General features: G+C 41.3%; 1 protein-coding gene across 13 annotated transcripts in view; it reads left to right on the forward strand.

Annotated features, from left to right (window-relative positions):
- Positions 1-1,277: 1,277 nt before the first annotated feature.
- The window catches only part of SYNRG (synergin gamma), an 88,906-nt gene continuing 65,400 nt past the window's right edge, over positions 1,278-24,783 (forward strand). For 6 of the 13 annotated variants that reach the window (XM_040244092.1, XM_040244093.1, XM_040244095.1 and 3 more), the window contains exons 1-3: positions 1,278-1,391; positions 9,118-9,158; positions 12,726-12,847. In XM_040244092.1, coding sequence (XP_040100026.1) covers positions 1,315-1,391; positions 9,118-9,158; positions 12,726-12,847 — 240 coding nt within the window. In that variant the 5' untranslated portion in view covers positions 1,278-1,314. The remainder of the gene's footprint in view (positions 1,392-9,117; positions 9,159-12,725; positions 12,848-24,783) is intronic. The other 7 variants (XM_040244097.1, XM_040244099.1, XM_040244100.1 and 4 more) reach the window with 2 other exon arrangements.

Consider the following 24,783-nt stretch of genomic DNA (forward strand, 5'->3'; position numbering starts at 1 on the left):
GACTCTTACTCCCTGGAAGGAAAGTTATGACCAACCTAGACAGCATATTGAAAAGCAGAGACATTACTTTGCCAACAAAAGTCTGTCTAATCAAGGCTATGGTTTTTCCAGTGGTCATGTATGGATGTGAGAGTTGGACTGTGAGGAAACCTGATTGCCAAAGAATTGATGCTTTTGAACTGTGGTGTTGGAGAAGACTCTTGAGAGTCCCTTGGACTGCAAGGAGATCCAACCAGTCCATTCTAAAGGGGATCAGTCCTGGGTGTTCTTTGGAAGGAATGATGCTGAAGCTGAAACTCCAGTACTTTGGCCACCTCATGCGAGGAGTTGACTCATTGGAAAACACTCTAATGGTGGGAGGGATTGAGGGCAGGAGGAAAAGGGGACGACAGAGGATGAGATGGCTGGATGGCATCACCGACTCGATGGAGGTGAGTTTGAGTGAACTCCGGGAGCTGGTGATGGACAGGGCAGCCTGCTGCTGCTAAGTCGCTTCAGTCGTGTCCAACTCTGCAACCCTAGAAACGGCAGCCCACCAGGCTCCCCCTCCCCTGGGATCCTCCAGGCAAGAACACTGGAGTGGGTTGCCATTTCCTTCTCCAATGCATGAAATTGAAAAGTGAAAGTGAAGTCACTCAGTCGTGTCCGACTCTTAGCGACCCCATGGACTGCAGTCTACTAGGCTCCATCCAGGGAGGCCTGGCGTGCTGCAATTCATGGGGTCGCAGAGAGTCGGACACGACTGAGCGACTGAACTGAACTGAAACATCTTCAGCTTTTAGGACAGGTGCCAAAGAAAATCTTCCAAGTTCCAGGGGAAAAGTAGAGCTCATCACTAATGGACGTTGTGAAGCTATGAAAGGAGCATTCAGGCTCCATCTATCCTTTGTGTAAAAAGTAGCAATAAAAGAACACGCGTGTACCCACAATCCAGTTTTTCAAACTGGACTCTATTCTTTCCATTAACCAAGATGATGATTTTTCAAACGCAGGAACGACGACGACTCCCTGCAGCTCGGCAAGCTGTGCCCTCCACAATGCCTTCCCAGAGAACGAATCAACTCCCTTAGAACTGGGACCAGACCGCCCTGCCAGCCTCCCCGAACCAGAATTGCACCCGGAGTCCCCTCTTCGGCGGCCGGGTCACGTGACGCGGTGGCGCGGCCCCTCCCCCAGGCGCTGAGGGTCACGTGGGCCCGCGGCCCCGCCCCGTCGCCCCGGGCCGCGGCAAGGTGGGGCCTGGAGTTCGCCCCGGAAGTGGCTGTCGGGAGCTGACAGCTGCTGGGAAGGTGGCAGCGGCGGGCCCGGAGCAAGATGGCGCTGCGGCCGGGAAGTGGAGCTGGCGGCGGCGGGGCCGCGGGAGCCGGCGCGGGGGCCGCCGGGGGAGGCAGGTGGGTGTGAGGAGCTGGGCCAGGACGCGCCCCGCCGGCGGGTGGTCGGCGGTTATGGCGGTTTTCGCCGGCGCCGACCCCTGTTCCCTGGAAACTAGGGCTGCGGGAGAAGGGTCGTCCTCCGGTAACCTAGGCCGAAGGGGTGGATGGAGGCTGGGCGCCGGACTCCTGTCCTCTACAATCGGGTACTTTGGGGCCGAGCGGGGAGGAGACGGGGAGGAGGCGAGGGTCCCTTTGGTGCGGCTGGCAGCCGGCCGGGTGGGTCAAGAAGGGACCCCGACGCCTCGCTTCTAGCCCGGCTGGATCTGAAGCTGCCAGAGTCTTCCCTTTCCCAGGGCTTCACCAGGGGCTCCGAAAGATCTTTTCAGAGAGCTGGACAGGTGTTTCCAAGATATATGTGTGTGTGTCTCTTCGCACACTGTTCGGCTTTCACCGACTTGTCCCTTTACTTCCTTAACATACCAGAAACAGGAAAACCTGAAGACCTTTGCATTTGCTAAAGAGCTCTTGTAGAAGTAATTCTTAACACCTGTCTCCTCAATAAACACCAGTTCACTGTTGAGCAGCACGTAGGCAGTTATCAGGACAAAGCTTCCAGACTTTTACTTAATCCTTAAACAGATTTGCTTTCTCTGTCATATTTCAGCTTCTAATCGCCAATGCTTCTCATATCCAGAACGATAAAAGAAATGAATGAATGCAACCTGGCAAGTTTACCATTTAAGGAAATGCTTGATTCTGTGAAGTTTACATCCCATTTCTATTAATGACCTAGTCTGACTTTGTTTTGCTAGCCAACCCGAGGTTCATACACGTTTGGAGATAAATTTAGTTCTTTATCTTAAGCATCCCAAATTATTTTTGGAAAACCAAGTGTTAGTTTTTTGATATGCAGGGTTTTAATTTTGGAGTCACGAATACCGCAGTGTGAAGCCTTTAAAGTCATCACCTCTTGCAGGTGCTTGTAATATATATATGTTAGAAAAAAAAAGAAGCAGTTGCTGTTAAATAAACCACCTGTGTGTGACTCCATCTTTCATTTTCTCTACACCTTTAGCTTTAGATTTAAGGCTGCTGTTTTTCCCTTTTGTTTTCAGATTTTCACTGTTGCATTAGTTTTTCAGCATATTTGTTTTTTTTTTTTTAACATAAGTCATTACTGGCTGGAGAAGACAAATATATCAATCTCTTTTCTGAACATCAGGACCATTTTAAAAATGTTTGTGAGTGGCATTAATTTGATCAAGTATATGATGAATCATGGCGCCAAGTTCTGGGGAAATATAAACTTAAAAGAATTTGGCATTCTAGACACAAGTTCGGGGTTTTTTTGTTGTTTTGGGGGTTTTTGGGGGGGTGTTTTTCATTTGGGGTTTGTTTTTGTTTTTCAAAAAAGATGAAGGCATCTTCAGTGAGGAAAGTTGAGTAAATCGTTTTCCTTTAGTTTGTAGTAGTTTAACATGAGCACAATTTTTTTTCCCCTAAATATGGCCTGAATTGTGATAGAAATTGGAACTTAAAAATTTTTGTTTTCTATTTAAAATTTGGTTGTAGTAATGTTGCATTATTAAACTAGAGGATATATGAGAGAATAACTCAATTTTATATTGAAAAATGTCTGGTAAGTATTCCCTGTATTGGAGATTTTCCGAGGCTGAGAAACTGTGGTTAATTTTAAAAATGTACAGTTTTTAGAGACCAGTGGTAAGGGCTGAAGAAACTAACGTTATGGCTGTAACCTAAGTATATTTTAGGGAAAAAGAAAAAGAACCATGCAGTCTCTCTCAGCCTTTAATAGAGGAAATCCATTAACTATAATTTACTATATTTCTTAGGTACTTGTCTGTTTGCTAAGAGGCGAAGCAAAAAGCACTGGCATTTTCCAACTTTACTAATGTTAGCCTACTTTTGACTGGTATCCTGAATGGGCTACTTGGAATAAATTGTAGAGTTGTGTAAAGGGCAAAATCTACCCAAGAGATGAGAAGTAAAAAAGCATTTTTTAAGTCAAGTATCTAGGGGAAAAAAAAGTTGAAAAATCTTGGTTAGTCTGTATCCTTCTGGGATAGTATCATTTGTAAGCTTGTCCATTTCCTGCTTTTATAAGCTCTTTATGGGCCTCCTCATCTTTTTATCTTCCACAGCTGTAGCACATTGTACACACAGAAAACATTCTATAAATATTTGTGGATTCAAGCATCATTGGAGGCAAAGAAGAGCTATTTCAGCTGGGCCTCATTTTGAGGAGGGGTCTGCCCTGGTGGCTCAAAGGTTAAATAAAGCCTGCAATGGTTTCTTGGAGAAGGCAATGGCACCCCACTCCAGTACTCTTGCCTGGAAAATCCCACAGATGGAGGAGCCTGGTAGGCTGCAGTCCATGTGGTCGCTAAGAGTCGGACACGACTGAGCGACTTCACTTTGACTTTTCACTTTCATGCATTGGAGAAGGAAATGGCAACCCACTCCAGTGTTCTTGCCTGGAGAATCCCAGGGACGGGGGAGCCTGGTGGGCTGCCGTCTCTGGGGTCACACAGAGTCGGACACGACTGAAGTGACTTAGCAGCAGCAGCAGCCGCAGCAGCAATGCTTTCTGCCTGCAATGCGGGAGACCTGGGTTCAATCCCTGGATCTGGAAGATACCCTGGTGAAGGAAATGGCAACCCACTCCAGTATTCTTGCCTGGAGAATCCCATGGACGGAGGAGCCTGGTGGGCTGCTGTCTTTGGGGTCGCAAAGAGTCGGACAAGACTGAGCGACTTCACTTTCTTCCTTTTTCTTTCATTTTGAGGAAGAGGAAAGGGTCAAGAGATTGTCATGGAGATGGGAAGGCCTAGTGAACAATAGGGGACAGCAGGCAGGCTGGATGGACGGACTGTGGCACTGAGTGGGAGAAGAGTTGTGAGAGAAAACTGAAAAAATTCCGGTACAACTGGAGCGGGCCTTGAATATAAACTAAGGAAATTTGATTTAAGGAGGAATCACTACATTATTTTAATCCCAGGAGCAGCCTTATCAAGGTTTTCCCAGGTGGCGCTAGTGGTAAAGAACCCGCCTGGCAGCTCAGGAGATGTAAGAGACGTGGGTTCCATCCCTGGGTTGGGAAAATCCCCTGGAGGAGGACATGCAACCCACTCCAGTATTCTTGCCTGGAGAATCCCATGGACAGAGGAGCCTGGCAGGCTACAGTCCATGGGGTCTTACAGAGTCAGACGTGACTGAAGCGACTTAGCACGCATACATGCAGCCTTATCAAGTCCTTTAGGGAGACGCCCCTCACCTGTGCTACATGAACTGCATTCGAAGCCATAGAGTCTGCCGGTGGGGAGATCCGCTGGGAAGTCTTGTTGAGTCCAGGCTTCAGAGAGAAGTGAAGGCCGATGTGGGTTAGTCACGAAGGTAGCGGAAAGTGGAGGAGGAATGAGATGGGCGTGTGACGAATAGAGCTCACAGTGCTGCTCTCAGACTAGGACACAAGTAATGCATAGTGGTTTCACCTTTGAAATCAAAGTGCTTGTCATCTTGCTGCCCAGTTTTTGGCCAAGCTTTTGCTGTCTTTATCAGTATCTTACTGGTCTTTATGGTGGCTGTTAGTGGTCTAAACATTTCAGAGAGTCTTATGAGTGGTACATAGGTCAGTAGGTAGTTTGGGTTGTATAATTATTGGAGTAAGTCATGTTTGTCAGTAATACTCTTATTTTTATTAATTTTTGTTAAAATGTAGTTGCTTTACAGTTTTATGTCAGTTTCTACTGTACAGCAAAGTGAATCAGCTATACATATACATATGTCCCCTCTTTCTTGGATTTCTTTCCTATTTAGGTCACCAGAGCACTGAACAGGGTTCCCTGAACTATACAGTAGGTTCTCATAGTTGAACAGTATGTATATAGTGTATAGTATCAATAGTGTATATATGTCATCCCTATCTCTCAATTCCTCCCACTGCTCTCTTTCTCCCCCGTGGGGTTCATACCTTTATTCTCTATGCCTGTGTCTCTATTTCTGTTTTGCAAATAAGATCATCTGTATTGTTTTTCTAGATTCCACGTATATGCATTAATATACAATATTTGTGTTTCTCTTTCTGACTTAGTTTACTCTGTGTGACAGTCTCTAGGTCCATTCAGGTCTCTACAAATGACCCAATTCTGTTCCCTTTTATTGCTGAGTGATATTCCATTGTACTTATGTACTACATCTTCTTCAGTAATATCCTTAATTTAGTTTTTGTGTATGTTTTCAAAGTAACCTTTATAGGTCTATAATCTTTAAAGCTGATCTTGAAGTCTCAACATGTTGAGTACTTAAATGCATTGCTCCTTTTATAAATCTTAGTATGATTAACTTAAAAAAAACTGAGTCCTACCAAATTTCAACTTGTAGTTTAAACATGTTATCCAGTTAACACATTGCTTAGCTAATACATTTTGTGTGCTGTTCAGAAAAGCTGAACTGTTCAGGCCTCTCTTTGGGTGCAGGCCCACTTGTCAGCAGAATTTGTGAGTGTTTCAGATCCTCTGCTGCCGCTGCTGCTGCTAAGTCGCTTCAGTCGTGTCCGACTCTGTGCGACCCCATAGACGGCAGCCCACTAGGCTCCCCCGTCCCTGGGATTCTCCAGGCAAGAACACGAGTGGGTTGCCATTTCCTTCTCCAATGCATGAAAGTGAAAACTGAAAGGGAAGTCGCTCAGTGGTGTCCAACTCTTCGCAACCCCGTGGACTGCAGCCTACCAGGCTCCTCCGTCCATGGGATTTTCCAGGCAAGAGTACTGGAGTGGGGTGCCATCGCCTTCTCCTCTGCAAGGCTGTAAATGACATGTAACCAGATAGCTGTCCAACTAGAAATTTGTAAACCACCTTACCAAAAAATTCTCGATCAAAGTATTTTAAAGTTAGAAGACTCTGCAGTTTCGGTTTTAGCCCTTTTCCTGGGTCAAGGCGGGTGTTGTGCAATAAAAAAATGCAAAGACATCTAAATTTGGCATACTATTCCAGGATTTCACTATGTGCCTATAAAGACTCTTGGAAATCCCCTTCAGATTGTTGTCTTCCAGATTTAAGGACTCAGATTGTTTCTTCCTCTGTGTTTGTCCCATTTTCTTTCCCTCTGGTCTCAGAGAAAGAAGTCCTTCATCCTTTTGCTGTGTTAATCCTATCCTCTCAAAAACCTTGTTTCTCAGTTTCTAATTATATCTTTTGTATCCTAAATCTTTATCTCTGCAGCTCCTGTTTCCTGTGATGAAACCGTTCACTCAAAGATCATCATTTTTTAAAACAGCAATCTTTATTTATTAACCCCCATTCTTATCAACTTCTCTATAGCATGAGACACTGGTAACGCCTTCCTTAAATATGGTCCTACCCCAGTTATAACTTTCAGTTATAATCAATTTCCTTGGTTCTCAGTGACCATTCCCTACACAGTTTTCACTAAGAATTCTCCAAGGTTGCCTTTTGTTGTCTTCTCACTATGTATACACATCCCTTTGACTCCTTCATCTACAACCAGACCTTAATATTTTTTTCTCTTTTTACCTTTATTCAAAAGAGCCTAGGGGACTTCCTACTTAATCACTGGTGGTCCAGTGATTAAGACTCTGTATTTCCACTTCAGGGGACTCGGATTTGATCCCTAGTCAGAGAACTAAGACCCCCCAAGCCACAAAGTGTGGCCAGAAAATAAAAAAAGAGCCCAGCTAGATTGATGCAGACCCTTCTCTTGATCTGGTGTTACTTCTCTGATTACCCTAGCACCTTACTCCCCACACCTGCTAACATTGGGTTCCTGTCTGCAGTGAACAGCGTCACCATCCTTGTAGTCACTCAGGCCCCAAATTTCAGAGGCATCTTCAGTTCTTTCAGCTTTTTCAATACTGTTCTCCCCATCCAGGTAGTTGCTAAGTCCTGTTGATTCTTCCTTTTAAATAACTTTCATTCACCTCTTCTTTTTCATTCCTGCTGCTCTGGTTATGGCCCTTTTCTTACTAAGATTACTTTAATACTTTCTTTAGCTATTTCTTCTTACTTCAAGTCTTCTCTGCATACCCCATTACCAGAGAAACGTGCAGCACACTTCTGATCATTTCTCTGCTGAAAACCTCTGACATCAGGGAAATGTACATCCAAATCACAATGAGGTCCTTCACGCTCATTCATTAGGATAACTATCATTATAAACAAACAAAAATCCAGAAAATAAGTGTTGATGGAGGATGTGGACCCTCCGCCTGGTCCATTGGGAATGCAAAATGACAGGCAGTTTTTCAAAAAGTTACCAGAGAATTACTGTGTGGCCCAGTCACTCCACTCCTAAGTAGAGCCCCAAAAGAATTGAAAGAGGGATGCCAAGAAATACTTGTACGTCAATGTTCATAACAGCATTATTCATAGCAGCCGACCCAGCTGTCCATCAACAGATGAGTTGGATAAGCAAAATGTGGTAAGTACAAACAATGGAATATTATTCAGCCATAAAAGGGAATGAAATTCTGACACATGCTCCAGCTCGATGAACCTTGAAAATGTTATGCTAAGTGAAACAAGCCGGATGCAAAAGGACCAGTATCGTATGATTCCGTCTAAGGTGGCTAGAATAGACAAATTCATCAAACCAAAAAGTAGAATAGTGGCTACCAGGGGTTGAGGGGGGAGAAAGTAATGGGGAGTCATTGTTTAATGACTACAGAGTTTCTGTTTGTGATGGTGAAAAAGTTGTGGAAATGGATCTTGGTGGAGGTTGTACAACGTCGTAATGCCACTGAACTGTACACTTAAAAATGGTTAAAATGGTAAAGTTTTATATTCTGTATATTTTACCACAATTCTTAAAAATCTGACTTTATGTACTATTCAACATCAAACATTTTAAAGGCCTTCTTCAATCTGCTTACTTTTCCAATCCTGTGTCTTGTATTCAGCCTTAAATCATTTTTCTGAACACGCTACAGCTTCGGCCTCTGATCTGTTCAAACTATTGCTGTGTAGTGTGCCTTTCTTTTAAGATACAGCTTGTGAGTTACCTCCAGAAACCTTCCCAAGATTTAACCCATCAAATTTGTCTGTTTTCTTCTCATTTCTGTTAGTATTCTGGCCCTCTCCCAGGCCCTAGTACAGTCTATCCTGTGTGAAAAGTTATTTGCCTGCATCTGTGTCTTCAGCAAGCCTGAGCTCATTCAGGCCTTTCGTGTAATAGGCACACAGTAAATGTTCACTGAGTTGAATCTAATCCAGCCCTCTCATTTTATGGATGGAGAGATCGGAATCCAGGGGAGTCACACAGCAACAGAAACCAGGATCAGTTTCAAAGTCTTATCTCCTCTGGTTCAAAATTTTCCGCCTTGGCTAACCTGCTGACTGTCATGCATACTGTGGATGCTCAAACTGTCTTGATGGTGGATAATTTCTGTATTTTATTATACTGTGGAACAGATGCCAGGACCCTGGCTACAGTTTTACTTATGTAAAATATTATGTTTTATCTGAAATCTTTGCACTAGGAAGATCCTCATATATTTTTAAAAAATGTTATTTATTTGGCTGCATCGGGCCTCGGTTGTGACATGCTGGTTCAGTATCTGGGACAGGCAGACTTAGTTGCCCCTAGGCGTGTGGGGTCTTAGTTCTGCAGCCAGGGGTCAAGCCCGCATCCCCTGCGTTGCCGGGCAGACCCTCAGCCGCTGGGCCCCCAGGGCAGCCCCAGTCCTGATGTGTCTTTGTTCTGTTTTCAGCTTCATGTTTCCAGTTACCAGTGGATTAAGACCCCCTCAAGGTATGTGGAAGTTTATGTTGTCAGCTTTCATTTTTCACTGTTTGTTTCTGAACTTGGGGATTAAATGAGTTTTAAAAAAGTTCTGTTGCTGCCAAATAGAGTAAAATTTTCTTGTTGTCTTGAACCTGATAGCTTACTCCTAAAATTTCTAAAAAATTGGGTAGTGGGGAATAAAAAAAATTATTCCTCATTTCTCCCAAACTTATTTAAATATCAAATCAACAGGTTGTTATTTAACCTCAGAGGTGAAGACTTTTAAGCCAGGAGTATTAAAGAAACAAGTGACAAAAATGAAATGAATTGTAGTTCTCTGAATGCCAGCTTTCTCCTGCCTTCTAGATTGTTAGCTCTATGGGGCAAGGGCTGTGTGTGCCTGATACTCATGAGTATCTCCAGCACCCAGCATGCTGACAGAAAATAATCAGGTCTTTATAGCTGCCTATGGAATGAATAAATGAACCTCTTTAGTTGTTTTAGCCTATGTCTTCTGTATATGAGTTTGATCTTACTATAATCATGTACATAAGTTATCACATATTCTGCTTCTGTTTAAACTATTTTAAGTCTCTTTTATTTCTAGCAATTTCTCTGCTAGGTATATTCCTTCTCTCTCAGTTTCAGACAAGGGCCCACCAGTATCTATTCTGGCTTTGTCTTCAAGGAAGCAGTAGTGAAGGGGTATAATCTCAGCTCATGTCTCTGTACCCCTGGGACAGAACATTGACAGAAGAATATGCTTGTCTGTCTGCTCACTGCTCCCACTCCTGCATACCCACTTCCTCTGCACAGTTCAAGCCTCTTTGAAAACTGGCCCTTCTCACAAAGCCAGCGTTGACTGGTTATGGTAGGCCTGCTACAGAAACAGACTCCAGGTCACCAGTAGAGATAAATGATAAAGAGCGGCTCAGTAGCAGGTGGTCAGTGTCTCCACTCATAATCAGTGATGGAGGCCGAGTTTCAGGTAAATTTTTCCAAGGGTCAGTTGTATTCTTGCTCATGCTTATTCATTATTTAAGCTCTCTGTAATTAGATGTGTCCTAGATTTGGATCAAGTGGTTGGAGGTCTGTTGTTGTTTAGGAAGACATCGCAGCGTTTTGTGTTTATTTTTGTGGCTCCTCATTTTGCATTTTTATAAACTTTCAAGTAAAAACCTACATATGAAGCAAAGGAACAGGGCAAAGATAGAGCCCAAAAGGTTGCCTGATATTTTTTTCTTCTGGAATTTGCAGCTGTTTTCGAGGGTTTGTTTGTTTGTTTGTTTGTTATGGAGTGTATTAGAGTGGACCTTTTGATCTTTTGAAGGCTTTAAATTACGCATGGGTTATTTCTGAAAGCCTGTACAAGGAACTGACAAGAAGAGTGGCCACCAAGGTGAATGGGAGACAGGAGAGAAACAAGACTTGTTTTTCAACTGTATGTACTTCCGTGCCTTTAAATGTCATGCCATATCTTTGAGTTACCTGTTCAGGACTTAAATAAAATTATGAAAATAAATAAAACTGTAGGTCCAAAGGCATCAGAGGGATAACATCCTCCTGTGCTATATCCAGTCTCTGCTTCTCATTGTGCATAATGCCTCAAGGCATTCGCATTTGGCATTCCTTTGTCTAGAATGCTCCTCCCTGCTGCCCGCATGGCTCACTCCCTTACTCTTTCAAGTCTTTGCTTAAATGCCATCCTTTTGGTGAACCTCTTCTGACTATGAAATGGCAGCCACTTCTCTCCCTGACTCTCTTACCCCTTACCCTCACCTGATGTCCACTTATTTATTTTTATTATCTACCCCAGTTACAGTGTAAGTTCCATGAGAGGAAAGACCTGGCTTTGTCCAATGCTGTATACCTAGAATGGTGCCCGACGTGGACTAGGGGTTCAAATATTTGAATAAATGATTAATATAAATGAATAACTTGCCACTTATCAGTGTTACCTCAAATGTAATATCCATGCTTCTGATATTAAACTCTGTAAATACCTTGAAGGTACACAAAATCCACTAGATAAACATGGTAGACTTTCAGTTCAGTCCGTCGCTCAGTCGTGTCCAGCTCTTTGTGACCCCATGAATCGCAGCACGCCAGGCCTCCCTGTCCATCACCAACTCCCGGAGTTCACCCAGACTCATGTGCACCGAGTTGGTAATGCCATCCAGCCATCTCATCCTCTGTCATCCCCTTCTTCTCCTGCCCCCGATCCCTTCCAGCATCAGGGTCTTTTCCAATGAGTCAACTGTTCGCTTTACCAGACTTTTAATTTTTTTTTAATTAAAATTTGATTCTTTTAACTCTTATACTAGAACTAGCATGGATGTGATCTGTGGTACAGTGTAAAGTTAGGATGAAATTTGTGTTCAGGCTATGTAGGGATTTTGTTTTATTCTCTGTTGCATACCAAGTATTTAGAACTGTGCCTAAAATATAGTAGACATTTAGTATTTATTAAATCCCTGGAGAAATGTGGTTTTCATTCTCCTGTTGGGACTACTTCTTTGGAAAAGTTTGGTAGGTACCATGCTATAAATCATACTTTCATCCATTATAGACTTTGCATGCCGATGGCTGTTTTGTGGTGTTATATTAACCATGTAAGGAAAGAGAAGTACCATTTTTTAAAGCATATTAGGTATTAAACAGTCTTGTGAATGTGAAACCGAGGTACAGGAAGAAGTTAAGCAAGTTTGCCCAAGGTCCCAAACCTAGCAAGTGATATTTTTAGTTGGCTTCAAAAGTTTATGCTCTTAACCTACTTTTGTATTAAAAGTAGCTTAATTAGTATTAACTCTTAACTACTAGCTATTTGCTGCTGCATAGAAAATTACCCCAAAACTTAAACAGTTTACTATTAAAATAGTAAACCACACTGTGTCTGTGAGTCAGGTATCTTGGAGTAACCTCACTGGGTCGTTTTGGCCCAGGACCAAGGAGATTGCAGTAAAGATGTCAGCTAGGACTGTAGTCATCTAAAGGTTTGATGGGGCTGGAAGATCTGTTTCTGAGATGGCTCATTCACATAGATGGCACATTTGTGCTGCCTTTCGGCAGTAGGTTTCAGTTCTTGCCACATGGATTCTCCACTCTCCATAGGACTGCTTGAGTATTCTCATGATGTGGCAGTGACTTTCCCAACAGCTGATCCCAGAGAACAAGGATGAAGCCGCACAGTTACTGAGGACAAGCCTCATTTCCACAGTGTCCCATTGCTTATACTGGTCAACCCTATTCAATGAGGGAGGGAAGGGCAAGGACATGAATGCCAAGAGATAGAGATCCCTGGGGGTCATCTTGAAGGCCCGATAGGTCATATTGTGTATTTTTTAAGTATGCACAAAAATTCTGTACAAGTATTATTATCTTCATTTTACAGATGAAGTTTTGTTAGCTTGCCCAAGATCACAAAGCTAAGTAAATGATGGACCTGGAATTTAAAGCAAGTCGGTCTCACACCAGAGCCTATGCCTTTTCCTCTCTACTCTGCCACTTCCCAAGAAACCAGTCCTTTAGGTACTTAGAGTTTTAAGAAAGTAAGCTGTAAAACACATCGACCTTAACGATGTCTTTGTTTTTCAGCAGGTCTGATGCCGATGCAGCAGCAAGGATTTCCTATGGTCTCTGTCATGCAGCCTAACATGCAAGGCCTGATAGGGGTGAATTACAGTTCTCAGATGTCCCAGGGACCTATTGCTATGCAGGTATTTGCCTCTTCTTAGCCAGTGTTCACAAAGTTATTGTTAATTGTCTACATACCAGGCTGCGTACTCGGAGCTTAATGTTATATTTAGAAATAAGTGTGGTCTGCATCTTAGGTGGCTTTCTTTGAAATACAGTGAATATGCGCCACTGCGCCAACCCACGCCTCCACGGGGAGATCCTCAAACACTCACAGGCAGGTCTGGCTCAGTCTTGTGGGCTCACTGTTTCCCCTGGGTCCTGGTGCACACAAGGTTTTGTTTGTGCCCTCCAAGAGTCTCTGTTTCGCCGAGTCCTGTGGAAGTTCTGTAATCAAATCCCACTGTCCAGAGTCAGATTCCTTGGGGGTTCCCTGTCCCTTTGCTGGATCCTCAGGTTGGAAAGTCTGATGTGGGGCCTAAAGCTTTGCAACAGTGCAATACCTTCTTTGGCATTATTGTTCTCCAGTTTGTGGGTCGCCTACCTGGCAAGTATGGGATTTGATTTTAATGAGATTGCGCCCCTCCTACTTGCGGCTTTTCCTTTGTCCTTGGCCACGGGCTATTCTTTTTTTGGTCGGTTACGACATCCTCCTGTCAATGGCTGTTCAGCAGGTATTTGTGTTTTTGGTGCTCTTGCAGAAGATGAGCACACATCCTTCTACTCCACTGTCTTGATTACAGGAGTGGGTTTTTTTTTGCCACGTATTATTTCATTAACATTTTTAATTGGTTATGTTTCTAAAAAATTCTTAAAGGAGTCTTTTCTTATTAAGTAAATAGAAAACCTCATTCGTTGTAACAAAGGATAACCAAAAAATAAATATGGTGAATCAGAACAGTATTACCAAATACTAACTAGATGCTATTACTCATTGGAGTTGATAAACCTCATATTTACTTTCTCTTTGTTTTTTAAAAAGAGAAATTATGTCTACAATTTACCTGTAAGTGGCTCAACCAAAAAAAAAGTATAGATGTGTAGAAACAGTGCAAAATGTTAATTTTATAGTGTTCATTCAAGTTTTCTGTAAGTTTTCAATTAAAAAAAAAGCGAGGGGTCGGGTGAAAATAACACTTTAAATGAGACATAAATGGGAATCTGAGAGTTGCAATGGAATTAAAGAGAATTTTCCTGCTGTCATGCTGAACGTGTGTCCCTGTATAACTGGTCATGATTGCAGATAGTGTAGATTAAAGCAAAGAATTCTGTTTTGTTTTGATTTAGAATTGGTGAGTGAAATTGATAACATCACGATTTAATAAGTGCAGCCTAAGAAATGGGCTTTATCGATATCCATTTAGATTTCCATATCTTTGTAAACTATCTTCTTCAGCCATGGTATCCATTTAAACCAAGTAAACTGAATCCAGGAGTCAGATCTTTGGTGGAATTCAAAAAGTGTTATCTTATTTTTTTTAAAGGGAGAAGGAGAAGGAAAAAAGGGGGAAAAAAATCATTCCCAAATAAACCAGAGCAAAAGAATTTTGACTAATATTTTACGTGCCATATATTTCATTTTTTACCTGATTATTTAAAAATTCCTATTTCTGCATGTTTTATATATTAGTACAAGAGCACAAGTATATAACTTATAAATAATGTTGAGTTAATCAGAATTTAAGTTTAAACCGTTGTCACATTGAAGTCATTTAAGCAAATAAAGTTTCTATGTTGTCTGTAAAGATTTAGGAAAACTGCCAAATCATTCTCTTTTCTTAAATTTTATTTACCTTTTAAAATCTTGGCTGTGCTGGGTTTTCGTTGCTGCTTGCGGGCTTTCTCCAGCTGCGTCTGGTGGGGGCTGTTCTCTAGTTGTGGTGCGTGGGCTTCTCGCTGCCGTGGCTTCTCTCGTTCCAGAGCATGGGCTCTACGTATGGCGCGTGTGCTCAGTAGTGGGGGCACAGGAGCTTAGTTGCCCCATGGCGTGTGGAATCTTCTTGGACCAGGGACTAAATCTGTGTCCTCTGGATTGGCAGGTGATTCTTAACCTCTGGACCACCTGGGGAAATCCCCAAATCATTCTTTATTCATCTGCACTAGGAAGAAAATGGGAATAAATTCAGCTTTTGTAGGGTTTAAGTTCAAGTTACTCAGCTTTCACTAGGTTATGCTGCAGAAACAAAAATCCCTAAGTCTCAATGACTTACAGAAACAGATTTCTCATTTGAGATACATGTCCTTGGATGAGTTGGCTCTGACTCAGCTCCGTGTTCTTTATCCTGAGACCTTTACCTAGGACATCCCAACTCCTGGCATAAATGAAAAGAGATAACCAAACCCTGTGATGTCTTTTAAAGCTTTCTGTCAAAGATAGGAGTTATCAATCACTTCTGCTGACAAAGGTAATGTGACCCAAACAAACATCAATGGGGAGTCTACCAGGAGGAATGCACACCACAGAGGGATGTGCCAACTTCTTATAGTAAGGGCAGCAAGTCATTGTAAACAGTCCACCAAAGAATACTGTGTGTTTCTAATTAAGGTTTAGTAAGCTTCCTGCTTCAGCAATACGTGAACTGTGAACTTCCACATGTTCAAGCTTGTTTTAGAAAAAGCAGAGGAACCAGAGATCAAATTGCCAACATCCTCTGGATCATTGAAAAAGCAAGAGAGTTCCAGAAAAACATCTATTTCTGCTTTATTGACTACACCAAAGCCTTTGACTGTGTGGATCACAATAAACTGGAAAATTCTTCAAGAGATGGGAATACCAGACCACCTGACCTGCCTCTTGAGAAACCTGTATGCAGGTTAGGAAGCAAGAGTTAGAACTGGACATGAAACAACAGACTGGTTCCAAATAGGAAAAGGAGTACGTCAAGGCTGTATATTGTCACCCTGCTTATTTAACTTCTATGCAGAGTACATCATGAGAAACGCTGGACTGGAAGAAGCACAAGCTGGAATCAAGATTGCTGGGAGAAATATCAATAACCTCAGATAAGCAGATGACACCCCCTTATGGCAGAAAGTGAGGAGGAACTAAAGAGCCTCTTGATGAAAGTGAAAGAGGAGAGAGAAAAACTTGGCTTAAAGCTCAACATTCAGAAAACTAAGATCATGGCATCTGGTCCCATCACTTCATGGGAAATAGATGGGGAAACAGGGGCAACAGTGTCAGACTATTTTTTGGGGGCTCCCAAAATTACTGCAAATGGTGACTGCAGCCATGAAATTAAAAGACCCTTACTCCTTGGAAGGAAAGTTATGACCAACCTAGACAGCATATTCAAAAGCAGAGACATTACTTTACCAACAAAGGTCCGTCTAGTCAAGGCTATGGTTTTTCCTGTGGTCATGTATGGATGTGAGAGTTGGACTGTGAAGAAAGCTGAGTGCCGAAGAATTGATGCTTTTGAACTGTGGTGTTGGAGAAGACTCTTGAGAGTCCCCTTGGACTGCAAGGAGATCCAACCAGTCCATTCTGAAGGAGATCAGCCCTGGGATTTCTTTGGAAGGAATGATGGTGAAGCTGAAACTCCAGTACTTTGGCCACCTCATGCGAAGAGTTGACTCATTGGAAAAGACCCTGATGCTGGGAGGGATTGGGGGCAGGAGGAGAAGGGGACGACTGAGGATGAGATGGCTGGATGGCATCACCGACTCATTGGACATGAGTTTGAGTGAACTCCGGGAGATGGTGATGGACAGGGAGGCCTAGAATACTGTGATTCATAGGGTCACAAAGAGTCAGACACGACTGAGCAACTGAACTGAACTGAAGCTTCCTGCTGAAATCTTAAGAAATGATACAATTTTAAAATCAATTTCACACTAAATACTGTTTTCTGACTTGTGCGTGTGTGTGCTCATTGTGACCTCATGACTGTAGCCCTCAGTCTTCTCCGTCCATGGAATTTTTCCAGGCAAGAATACTGGAATAGGTTGCCATTTCCTTCTCCAGGGGATCTTCCCAACCCAGGTATTGAACATGCGTCTCCTGCATTGGCAGGTGGATTCTTCACCACTGCACCACCCGGGAAGCCCCGTCTGACTTATGTAATTATCTGAAAAATGTGTTAGTTTGAAACAACCAAAAAACAGTAAGGATCTCTAATATACAGAGCAACAGCAAATAAGTGAACTACTAGGTTTGATACCACCGAAATAATTTCCCTCAGTATCAGGAGCTCCTAAGTGATCTTAAAGTAAAGAGACTTCCCTGGTGGTCCAGTGGTTCAGAATCCACCTGCCAATACAAGGAACATGGGTTTGATCCCTGCTCAGGAAGATCCCGCAAAGAAGAGTAGACCCTGCTTGCCGCAATTAGAGAAAGCCCACAGGCAGCAATGAAGACCCAGTGCAGCCTAAATAAATAAAAAAATGATAAAGAATCCAAAATCTTTCTCCTTAACCTTTAGTCTTGCTGGCAGGTATTGTATGCTACTTGGAATCTGTTCACTATTCTTAAAGGAGAAACGTACAGAAATCTTACGTTTTTCCTCCGAACTTAATAGCCTTAACCAACCACAGACGTGTATGAAGAATACCTCTTATTCTTTAGTCATCCCTTAAATCTTTGAAGGATACACAGATAAAAGTCAAAGATGAAAATTAGTTTTGTTTGCCTCATAGCCCTCTACTCCCCAGAACTCATTAAAAGAATACACTTAACAAGATTTTGAATATGTTTTGAGGTTAATATTCAAAATATTTCAGGTATACAGGCAAAAATGAAATATATGATGAACAATGTGTGAGCCAGTAAACCATTTATAGTTAAACTTTTAATTTTGAGGTAAAGTAGGTACATCTGTATATAAGAAATAATACAAAGAGTCCCCCAGTGGTAACTACTTGGAGAATGATAGTATAATATCACAGCTGGATGTTGGCATTGATATAGTCAAAATACAGAACATTCCTACCACCCCAGGGATCTCCTCATGTTGCCATTTTGTAACCAAATTCACCCTCCCACTTCAGCTCAGTTTCAGTAGCTCAGTGGTGTCCGACTCTTTGCGACCCCATGAATCTCAGCCTGCCAGGCCTCCCTGTTGATGACCAACTCCCAGAGTTCACTCAGATTCACGTCCATCAAGTCAGTGATGTCACCCAGCCATCTCATCCTCTGTCGTCCCCTTCTCCTCCTGCCCCCAATCCCTCCCAGCATCAGAGTCTTTTCCAATGAGTCAACTCTTCGCATGAGGTGGCCAAAGTACTGGAGCTTCAGCTTTAGCATCATTCCTTCCAAAGAAATTCCAGGGCTGGTCTCCTTCAGAATGGACTGGTTGGATCTCCTTGCAGTCCAAGGGACTCTCAAGAGTCTTCTCCAACGCCATAGTTCAAAGGCGTCAACTCTTCCTAACCCTTGTCAATCACTAATGTCCCCCCTTTCTATAGGTATATGATTTCAGCATTGCCTAAATTGAATCACTAACCTTTTATGAGATTAGCTTTTTTTGCTTTGCATAATTTCTTTTTAAATTCATCCAAGTTGTTGCATGCATCAACATTTCCCTTCATTTTTATTATTGAGTGATATTCCATTATTGGATACACTATTGTCTGCTTAACCATTTACCCACTGAAGGACATCTGGACTGTTTTTACTTTTTAGCTACGATAGAGATTTTTGAACACAAGGCTTCATTTCTCTGGGATTAATGCCCAGGAATGCTGGATGGCATGGTATTTGGAAGTTTAGTTTTTTATTTTCTAGAGTGGTTATACCTGTTTACATTCTTACAGGCAATATAGGAGTGATCCAGTTTCTCTGTATCCTTGCTAGCATTTGGTGTTATTTTCTGTTTTAGCCATTTGATAGGTGTGTTGTGATATCTCATGATTTTAATTTGCATTTCCCTTGTGACTAATGTCAAAAAAGAAAATTCAGGGAGTTTTACTTGATATGGATATTTTACTGGGCAAGAAACAAATTATTCCTGAACAGGGAGACCTCAAACCACAAGTAATTCCAGCAGTTCATTATAAACATGAATGAATTCATTGTTTTCTACTGTGATTGGTTTCTAGAAATTTACTTTCCTTTTCATTGCTAAGCTTGCTTTTGTGTAGCTTATTAGCTAGAATACTGTGAGGTCACATTGACATGAAGAAAGCTTAGGTTTTGTTTAAGGTCAGGCAGCATTTCAGGGAAATCAGAACAGTGTTACAATTTGGTTATATGACTATGAGCCTGTGGTCTAGGGATATATTCAGAGCGCAGCCTCCATATTGGTTTTTCTTTAATGATGCTAGACATATTTGCATGTGCTTACTTTCTGTCCTTATATTCTCTTCGAAGAAGTGTCTGTTCCTATCGTCTGTCCATTTTCTTGTTGGATTTTGTTGTTGTTGTTTTATGTGAGAGAGTTAAAGCTTAGGCAGGCCCAGGCCCTTTGAGGAGGAGGTGAACTTTCTCCCTCTTGCTTCCCTTAAGCCTTGTGCAACAATGTATCTTGCCCAAGAACTGGCCTTTCTTTAGGAGCTAATGATCACAAGGCACAATGTCTTACTGGCCAGAATGCTTTTCTTAGACTCTATGGTTAATAATTAAAATTGTAACAAATCTTGCCTGGGAGCCTATTTCTTAGCAACAATGTATCTTGCCCAGAAATGTCCTGGCTAATCTGGTACTAAAGTTATCTCAAGGATATATGCCTTGGGAAAGGGTCTAATGGAATTTGCACAGCCGTGAAGGGTTGTTTTTGTCTGTTCTCAGCAGCATGTTGAAGAGTGCGTAATGCACAGTTACAGCTGGCGAGGCAGGCACTCTGCTACCTGCTTTCAGTGCCTTTTGGTGGAGGGTCACTCCATCCTTTCACTATAATAAAGCTTTTGTTACACAAAGCTCTTGAGTGTCTGAGACTGCGTCTCCTGGGTCCCAGAGTGAAATTTTCTCCTTCAGAGACCACAGATTCTGACACCGTTCACCATAAGCTATCAACTGTTGAGCGTCAAGAGGCCTCTGTATATTCTGCATACCAGCCCTTTGTTGGATGTGTGGTTTGCAGATATTTTCTGTCAGTTTTTGTCTTGTTTTTTAGTCTGTTCAGGCTACTGTAACAAAATATGAGAGATTGGATAGCTTATAAACAACAGAAATTTATTTTTCCCAGTTCTAGAGGCTGGAAGTTTGAGATCAGAGTGGCAACATAGTCGACCATAGCACTTAGGCATGTTTGAAGTGAAGTGAAGTGAAGTCACTCAGTCGTGTCCGACTCTTTGCTACCCCGTGGACTGTAGCCTACCAGGCTCCTTCCTCCATGGGATTCTCCAGGCAAGAGTACTGGAGTGGGTTGCCATTTCCTTCTCCAGGGGATCTTCCCAACCCAGGGATCGAACCCTGGTCTCCTGCATTCCAGGCAGACGCTTTAACCTTTGAGCCACCAGGGAAGCCCCTTAGGCATGTTTATCTGGGTGTTTTTCTAGGTTCTCTGTTCCAGTCCAGTGATGCGTGTATCTGCTAGTCTTGATTATGATAGCTGTGTAATATGATTCCTCCCATGTTTTCTCCAACATTGTTACAGTAAAATACACATAAAGTTTACCATGTTAACTATTTTTAAGTGTACAGTTTAGTGATATTAAATATATTCACATTGTTATGCAGCCATTACCACCATCCATTCTTGTAACTCTCTTCATTTTGTAAATCTAAAACTATACTTATTGTATGATAACTCCCCATTCTTCCCTCCCTCCAACCCCATGCATCCACCCTTATACTTTAAGTCTTTGTGATTTTGACTACTCTAAGTACCTCATGTAAATAGAGGCATACAGTCTTTGTCTTTTTGTGACTGGTTTGTTTTCACTGGCATAATGCTCAAGGTTTATCTGTGTTGTAACGTATTGCAGAATTTGCTTCCTTTTTAAGACTAACGTCCATTGTGTGCACATACCACATTTTACTTATCCTTTTGTTGGTCTGTGGACACTTGGGTTGCTTCTATGTTTTAGCTATTGTGAATGAAGTTGCTATGAATATGGATGTACCAGGATCTCTTCTAGACTCTGTTCTCAATTCTTTTGGGTGTATACTCAGAAGTGGAATTGCTGAGTCATATGGTAGTTCTATTTTGATTTTTTGAGGAGCCTCCATACTATTTTCCACAGAAGCTGTACCATTTTAGTCCCACCAACAATACAAAAGAATTTCAGTTTTTCCACATCCTTGCAACACTTGTTTGTTGTTGTTGTTTTTAATTACTTGACTGTGTTCTAGAGGAGTTGTAGTTTTATAAACACTTGACTGGAAAGCACAGGAATCTCCATTATGCCTCCTTCCCTCCTCCAGGGTACAGTCTCCTCAGCACCCTATATGAGTGTGGCACATTTGTTAGAGTAAGTGAAATGAGTGAGCCAGTATTGATGCATTTCGATGAGCTACAGTTCATAGTCCACATTAGGCTTCAGTCTTTTGAGTTGCATATCCCGTGTTTTGCCGTTCTATGTTTTTTGATAGGAGCCATAGTAATGAGTGTGAAGTGAAATCTCAGAGTTTTGATTTGCATTTCTCATGATTAGTGATGTTGAGTATCTTTTCATGATCTTATTGGCCATTTGAATATCTTTGGAGAAATGTCTGTTCAAGTTCTTTGCCCATTTTTGAATTGAGTTTTTTGTTGTTGAGTTTTAGGAGTTTCCTGTTTATTTTGGACATGAATTCCTTATCATATATGTGATTTGCAAATATTAACTCCCATTCTGTGGGTTGCCTTTTTACTCTGTGTGTCCATTTTAAAAATTTTCTTGAAGTCCAGGTTGTCTGTTCATTCTTTTGTTAACTGTGCCTGATGTCATATTCAAGAAATCATTGCAAAATCCAGTGTTATGAAGTTTCTGTTCTATGTTTTTTACTACGAGCTTTATTGTTCTAGCTCTTACATTTTGGTTCTTGATCCATTTGGAGTTAATTTTTGTATATGGTGTTGGCTAAGGGCCCAGTTCTGTTGATGACCACCATTTGTTGAAAAAGACTGTCGTTTACCCAGAGAATGGTCTTAGCACCTTCATCAAAAATCATTTGACCCGTATATACATGAGTTTATTTCTGGCTTTCTGTTCTTTTCCACTGGTCTATATGCCGTACTTTATGCCAGTGAAAGTGAAGTGCAAGTCGCTCAGTTGTGTCCGACTCTTCACAAGCCCATGAATTATACAGACCATGGAATTTTCCAGGCCAGAATACTGGAGTGGGTAGCCGTTCCCTTCTCCAGGGGGGTTTCCCATCCCAGGGATTGAACCTAGGTCTCCTGCATTGCAGGTGGATTCGTTACCAGCTGAGCCAAAAGGGAAGCCCACTTTATGGCAGTACTATTACTGTTTTGATAGCTGTAGTTTGGTAGTAGGTTTTGAAATCTGGAAGCTTGAGTCCTCCAGTTTTGTTGTTCTTTTTCAAGACTGTTTGGCTAGTAGGGGTTCCTTGAGATTCTGTATGAATTTTAGGATGGATTTTTTATTGCTGCAAAAATCTCATTGGGATTTTTACAGGGATTTCTTTTGTAGATTGCTTTGGGTAACATTAACATTTTAACAATATTAAGTCTTCCAATCCATGAAACATGGATTATGTTTCTATTTATTTATGACTAATTTCCTCCAACACTGTTTTGTATTTTTCATCGGCATCATTCCATAACTGGGATAAATCTTTGGAGAAAACCATTGTTAAGTGAAAAAAGTCAAATACAGAAGAAAACACACATAAAATTTTAAAACCTAGAGGTTATGACATTCATGAATTATATAAACGTATATGGAAATGAAAGGAAACAAAAGTGAATTTATGACAGTGATAATCTCTGGGGAAATAGAGGAAGAAAATTGTAACTGTGTTATTAAAGTTTTTTTTTTTTTTAATTGTTCATATAGCTGCTGGGGCTTCCCAGATGGCACAGTGGTAAAGAATCTACCTGCCAGTGCAGGAAATACAAAAGAGACATGGGTTCGATCCCTAGGTTGGAAGAGGGATCCATCAACTGAGAAGAAAATGGCAACCAACTCCAGTATTCTTGCCTGGAAAATTCCAGAGGAGCTGGTGGGCTACAGTCTGTGGGGTCCCAAAGAGTTAGACATGACTGAGCACACACACACGTGCACATACATACACACACACACACATACACCTGCTATGTAATATTATGTTGCATGAAAATATATATATATATTCTTCTATTGATGGACATTTAAGTTGCCCCCAATTTTTTGCTTTCTGTTTTGAGTTTATTGATTTTTTAAAATTTATTTTAATTGGAGGATAATTACTTTATAATATTGTAATGGTTTTTGCCATACATTGACATGAATCAGCCATGGGTGTACATGTGTTCCCCATCCTGACCCTCCCTCCCCATCCCATCCCTCAGGGTCATCCCAGTGCACCAGCCCTGAGCACCCTGTCTCATGCATCGAACTTGAACTGGTGATCTGTTTCACATATGATAATATACATGTTTCAATGCTGTTCTCTCAAATCATCCCACCTTCTTCTCCCAGAGTCCAAAAGACTGTTGTATACATCTGTGTCTCTCTTGCTGTCTCGCATACAGGGTCATCGTTACCATCTTTCTAAATTCCATATATATGCGTTAGTATACTGTATTGCTGCTTTTCTTTCTGACTTGCTTCACTCTGTATAAGTGTTCGTTCTGTATTCTGGATTCTAACCTTTGTGGTTATTTGTGCCATCAGTATGTCCTTCTAGACTTTGGCTTATTTATTAACTTTGTCAATGGTGTCATGTTTGTAGAAGTTAAGTCAGATGGATAAATCATTTCTTTTATGGTTTGAGCTTTTTGTGTCTCATCTATGGCATAATCCAACCCAGAGGTAGTACTGATATTCTCCTGTATTTTCTTATTAAAAAATTAAACTTTTTATATATAGGTCTTTAACCTACCTGGAATTGTTCTTTGGGTATCAGTATGATGCTGAAGGGCCTAATTTTATTTTCTATTTGAATAGACGGTTGTCCCCCAAATCATTTATCAGTAGCCCATTCTGTACCTGTTGAAATCTAAGATTACTCCGGTAATGCCTAATTTCTTCATATGCTTTCTTTAGTTTCTAAGCTCTTTGGTTTGTCTCATTGCTATATGTGTCTATACCTGCACCAGTAAATGTCTTACTGTCTTAAGTCTTCTAACCTGAGATGAGCCTTCTCTGATGGAGTGGAGCCTCTGTTGTTCTTCTGAAGAATTATGGCTATTCGTGGCTACATCCCCTTCAGTATGAATTCTGAGATCAGTTGATCAAATTCCAGGTAAAACCTGTAGGGATTTTGATCGAAATTGACATTTTCACTCATTTAGTCTTGCTGTCGCATCTCTCCACTTGTCAGGTTTTCAGTAGTCTTGGGTATCTTTCAACTTGGGGGTTAACTTATTTATGTTTTAGTCTTTTAGTGGTTTATTGAACATATCTCAGATTTCTGAGTGGGCTTTTTTTTTTTTGCTGTGTTATTCATTCACTGTATAGATAAGGATTGATATCTCTTAACCTTTCAGTTTATCTAGATTTCAAAAGAAAGCATAAAATTAGGCTGTATGACATGTATAGAATTACTTTTAAGGAGTAGGAGAAACACACAATGCCATTTAGAAAGTTTGAATCTTCTTGAAGGACAGAATTGTGTAACTAGAAAGGCAATGTGGATAATAACATCTTCTTTCATTCTTTATTATTTTTGTGGAATATCTCATTTTGTCTTTTAGCCTGTTTGATTGGAGTGATTTCTTCTGTGTTCTGTGTTACTGAACATAACTAAGAACAAGTTTTGATTTGGGTAAACTAAGTCAAAATTTAAAAAGAAATTTAATCCCTTACCTCAAAAAAGAAATGGTAATTATGTGACATGACAGAAGTGTTAGTTAATGCTGTGATGGTAACCATCTTGTGATATATAGACAAGTGTATCAAATAAGCATGTTACCTAACTTAAACTTATACAATATTATCATACGTCAAATTATCTCAATAAAACTGGAAAAAAATAAGGAACTGATTACAT

Source organism: Oryx dammah, unplaced genomic scaffold (assembly GCF_014754425.2).
Source record: "Oryx dammah isolate SB20612 unplaced genomic scaffold, SCBI_Odam_1.1 HiC_scaffold_8, whole genome shotgun sequence".
NCBI lineage: Eukaryota > Metazoa > Chordata > Mammalia > Artiodactyla > Bovidae > Oryx > Oryx dammah.